This window comes from Hipposideros armiger, unplaced genomic scaffold (genome assembly GCF_001890085.2).
Source record: "Hipposideros armiger isolate ML-2016 unplaced genomic scaffold, ASM189008v1 scaffold_1417, whole genome shotgun sequence".
In the NCBI taxonomy this organism is placed as follows: Eukaryota; Metazoa; Chordata; class Mammalia; order Chiroptera; family Hipposideridae; genus Hipposideros; species Hipposideros armiger.
In genome coordinates this window covers 55,144-59,005 of record NW_017732767.1, presented here as the reverse complement: position 1 = coordinate 59,005, position 3,862 = coordinate 55,144, and the positions used below count along the sequence as shown (strand labels likewise).

The following is a 3,862-nucleotide window of genomic DNA, read 5'->3' as shown; positions in this document are numbered from 1 at the left end:
GGGCCAGTGAAGGGACGTCCTCCTCAACTAGACTGAAGAACAAAAGGACAGCAACTTGTCTGTTCCCCTTCCCCAATTCCCCAATAAAAAAATCTTTAAAAAAACCAACAAACCTGTCACCACACATAGTTAACACAATTTTTTTTCTTATGATCAGAACTTTTAAGATCTATTCTCTTGGCAACTTTCAAATATGCCATACAGTATTATTAAGTGTAGCCACCATGCTGTACATTGCATCTTCATGACTTATTTTATAAGTAGGCATTTGTTCCTTTTGACTCTTTTTACCCATTTTCCCCCCTCCCCACTCCACTCCTTCTAGCAATCACCAATCTGTTCTCTGGTCTATGAGCTTGATTTCATTTTTTTGTTTTTTGGGTTTTCTTTTAGATTCCACATATAATTGAGATCATATAGTATTTGTCTCTCTCTCTAACATTTCACCTAGCATAATGCCCTCAAGATTCATCCATGTTGTCACAAATGGAAGGATTTCCTTCTTTTATATGGTTGAATAGTATTCCATTGCAGAACCACCCTTTTTTAATATGACTCAGGTAGGACTTGGGGATAGCCCCCCACTTACCTGAAATAGAGTCAGCCCCAAACCCTACAAATTCCCATTTTTTGTCTTACAAAAAATTAGCCAAACTGTTTGTCCCCACCAATCAATGGGAACAAAATGCTTGTAATGTTTCTGAACAGAGCTTGTCCACCCTGGCACTAGTACTAAACACAGAGAATTGCAGTGGAGAAAATATTGGCCATTTTATTATGAATAGTGCCACCCAAGAGAACAGGGAGCTAATGCTCAAAAGCCCAATTCCTCTATGGTTTACAGACAAGAGGTTTTATAGAGCAAAGATCACAAGTCATCATGAGCAAGAGGTTTGGGGTCATGGGTCTTCTAGATGGGTCAAGAGTGAGGTAATTTGTGTATTGGTGTAGAATTAACTCCTGGTCATTCACAGAGAGGGGGAAGTAGATTCAAGCTCCCTAGTATCGGCACCAAAATGCATTGGTGTAGAATTAACACCTGGTCGTTTGCATAACATGGAAGCATTCGCAAAACTCTACAAGAGTAAGAAAAGATTTATTGAAAGTCAAAAAGTGAGAGAAAGAGTTCTGGCAAAAGAAGTTTTGCCAGGGACCGGCCGAATGGGGCATTTGTTAAGAGTTGGCTTGGGACGCCAGCTCTGAGCAGCAGGGCCCTGGTTCAGATCCCACATTAGGGCCAGTGACGCTGTGCCCTCTACAGCTAAGATGGGAACAGCAGCTCAACCTGGAGCTGGGCTACCATGAGTCGCCAGCGACAGCGTAGGCTGCAATAAGTTACCATGAGTGGCTGGCAACCAGTGTGAGCAGCCGGCAGCTGGTATGAGCTGCCAAGAGCCACCGTGAGCTGCTGTATAGTATCCAGCGACCGATCTGCCTCACTTGGGAAGAGTGCAATGATAATACCAACATGGCCAGTGAAGCGACGTCCTCCACAACTAGACTGAATAACAAAAAGAACAGCAACTTGTCTGTTCCCCTTCCCCAATTCCCCAACGCTGTTCCCCTCCCCCAATTTCCCAATAAAAATCTTTTAAAAATATATTATAAAAAAAAAGTTTAGCCTGGGCAGTTTACAGAAAGAGCTACCAAGTCAGAGGGTTGGGTAAGAGAGATACTGGCAGAAGTTTGCCAGGGCAGAATCTGATGGAGACAGCTGCGTCGATGAGGAGTGCTGGGATTTCATATTTTTCCATGCAGGATGTGGGGTGCTTGTCAGCTTGCAGGGGGGGGGTGCCGTTACAATTGTCTCCCCTTGAGAACTGTCCTGTTTCCATCTATGATGGATGTCAGCTTGCAGGGGGTTGCTGTTGCGATTGGGAACTGTTCTGTTCCCACCTATGTGGATGTAAGGTGCTTGTCAGCTTGCAGTTGCAGTGCTGGCCAGGGGATTCAGACCCAAGCAGTTAATCTTTAAGCTCATTCCTGCCAGCTCACGAGCTCATTCTGTTAACTCTTGATCGTCTCATCAATTTGTTCAGGTCTTGAGGTTGGCTTCCACATCATTCACTCTGGTTTCCTGAGGATGTGGCCAGGGTGTTGTCCACTTCAGGGCTCAGGAGCTGAAACACAACTTAGGCCATGATGTTATCTTTAGCTTAACTTGTGACCCTTAGTCAAGGCGTGGCCATTGCTTCTGTCTGTCCAGAGGGTTATACTAGTGAGGGAAAGGGCCCAGAGGCTTAATGGCCATGCCTGGAAGAACACCAGAGCAGGAAACTACAATATCCTTCATTGTTATCTTGTTCCCCAAATACTATTTCTATGTGCTGTAAAATGCTATTAATTATGCTATACCCACCAATGTAAAAGAAGTGTGTGTCTCTCCATTTTACTTTTTATCCAATCCCAGAGATTTCCCTGCTTTCCTTTCTCCCACCCCCGTAATCTACAACCAGTAGATTTCATGTAACCTTCCTCCTTTGATTCTAATGTATAAAATAAGTTGCAAAACAGCCATTTTCTGTAGCATTTTCTCAGTCCATTGAGATTTTGCTTCCCGGCAATTGTTGTCAGTTTGGCTCAAATAAATTCTTATAAATTTTCTCCTAGGCTGGATATTTTTCATTGACTGGCTGGTGGGCAATATTCCATAATACCCTATAATCTCCATAATCTACCTTCAAAAGACCCTCAGATCTATCCACAACACTATTTTTTAAAAGGAAATCTGAAGGAAACAAATTCATAGGATGATTTTATAATAGGATTGGATTACGTTTCATTTACATCAGGGTGAATGGCAGAGTTAAATCTGAGGATGTATATTATAAATGTAATCAAGTTAAGAAATCTGTCAGCTTTTCTTTCCCGGAGCTGAGCTGGGCCTGTAGGTCTGTGGCGAGCCGCGGACGCTGGTCTCTGTTCAGCAGGATGGGATTTGTTAAGGTTGTGAAGAATAAGGCCTACTTCAAAAGATACCAAGTGAAATTTAGAAGACGTCGTGAGGGTAAAACTGATTACTATGCCAGGAAACGCTTGGTAATCCAGGATAAAAATAAGTACAACACACCCAAATATAGGATGATTGTTCGTGTAACCAACAGAGATATCATTTGTCAGATTGCGTATGCCCCTATAGAAGGAGATATGATAGTTTGTGCAGCTTATGCTCATGAACTCCCAAAATACGGTGTGAAGGTTGGCCTGACAAATTATGCTGCAGCATATTGTACTGGTCTACTGCTGGCCCACAGGCTTCTCAATAGGTTTGGCATGGACAAGATCTATGAAGGTCAAGTGGAGGTGACTGGAGATGAATACAATGTGGAAAGCATTGATGGTTAACCTGGTGCCTTCACCTGCTATTTGGATGCAGGGCTTGCCAGAACTACTACTGGAAATAAAGTTTTTGGGGCCCTGAAGGGAGCCGTGGACAGAGGCTTGTCTATCCCTCACAGAAAGAAAATTGCTTAACTGAGTTATGGAAAAATGGACTCCAGGAAAAAAGTTTGAGAAAAAGGCTTCTGACAGATTTCTAAACTTTCAACTGGAAATAAGATTGTAGGCCGTTCATTCTTAGAAGCTAATACCAAACGATTCCCTGGTTATGATTCAGAAAGCAAGGAATTCAATGCAGAAGTACATCGGAAACACATCATGAGTCAGAATGTTGCAGATTATATGCGTTATCTAATGGAAGAAGATGAAGACGCTTACAAGAAACAATTCTCTCAGTACATAAAGAACAACGTAACTCCAGACATGATGGAGGAGATGTATAAAAAAGCTCATGTTGCTATACGAGAGAATTCAGTCTATGAGAAGAAGCCCAAGAGAGAAGTTAAAAAGAAGAGGTGGAACC

The 3,862-nt window shown here is 42.5% G+C and overlaps 1 protein-coding gene across 1 annotated transcript; it reads left to right on the top strand.

The window, feature by feature from the left end:
- Window positions 1-2,863: 2,863 nt before the first annotated feature.
- LOC109377483 (60S ribosomal protein L5-like) lies at window positions 2,864-3,861 on the top strand (the record flags this gene model as incomplete). The annotated part of the gene is given in 2 exon segments (XM_019633843.1): window positions 2,864-3,458; window positions 3,588-3,861. Coding segments are annotated over 2 exon segments (801 nt in total), but the record flags the coding sequence as incomplete, so codon positions are not given.
- Window position 3,862: the final 1 nt, after the last annotated feature.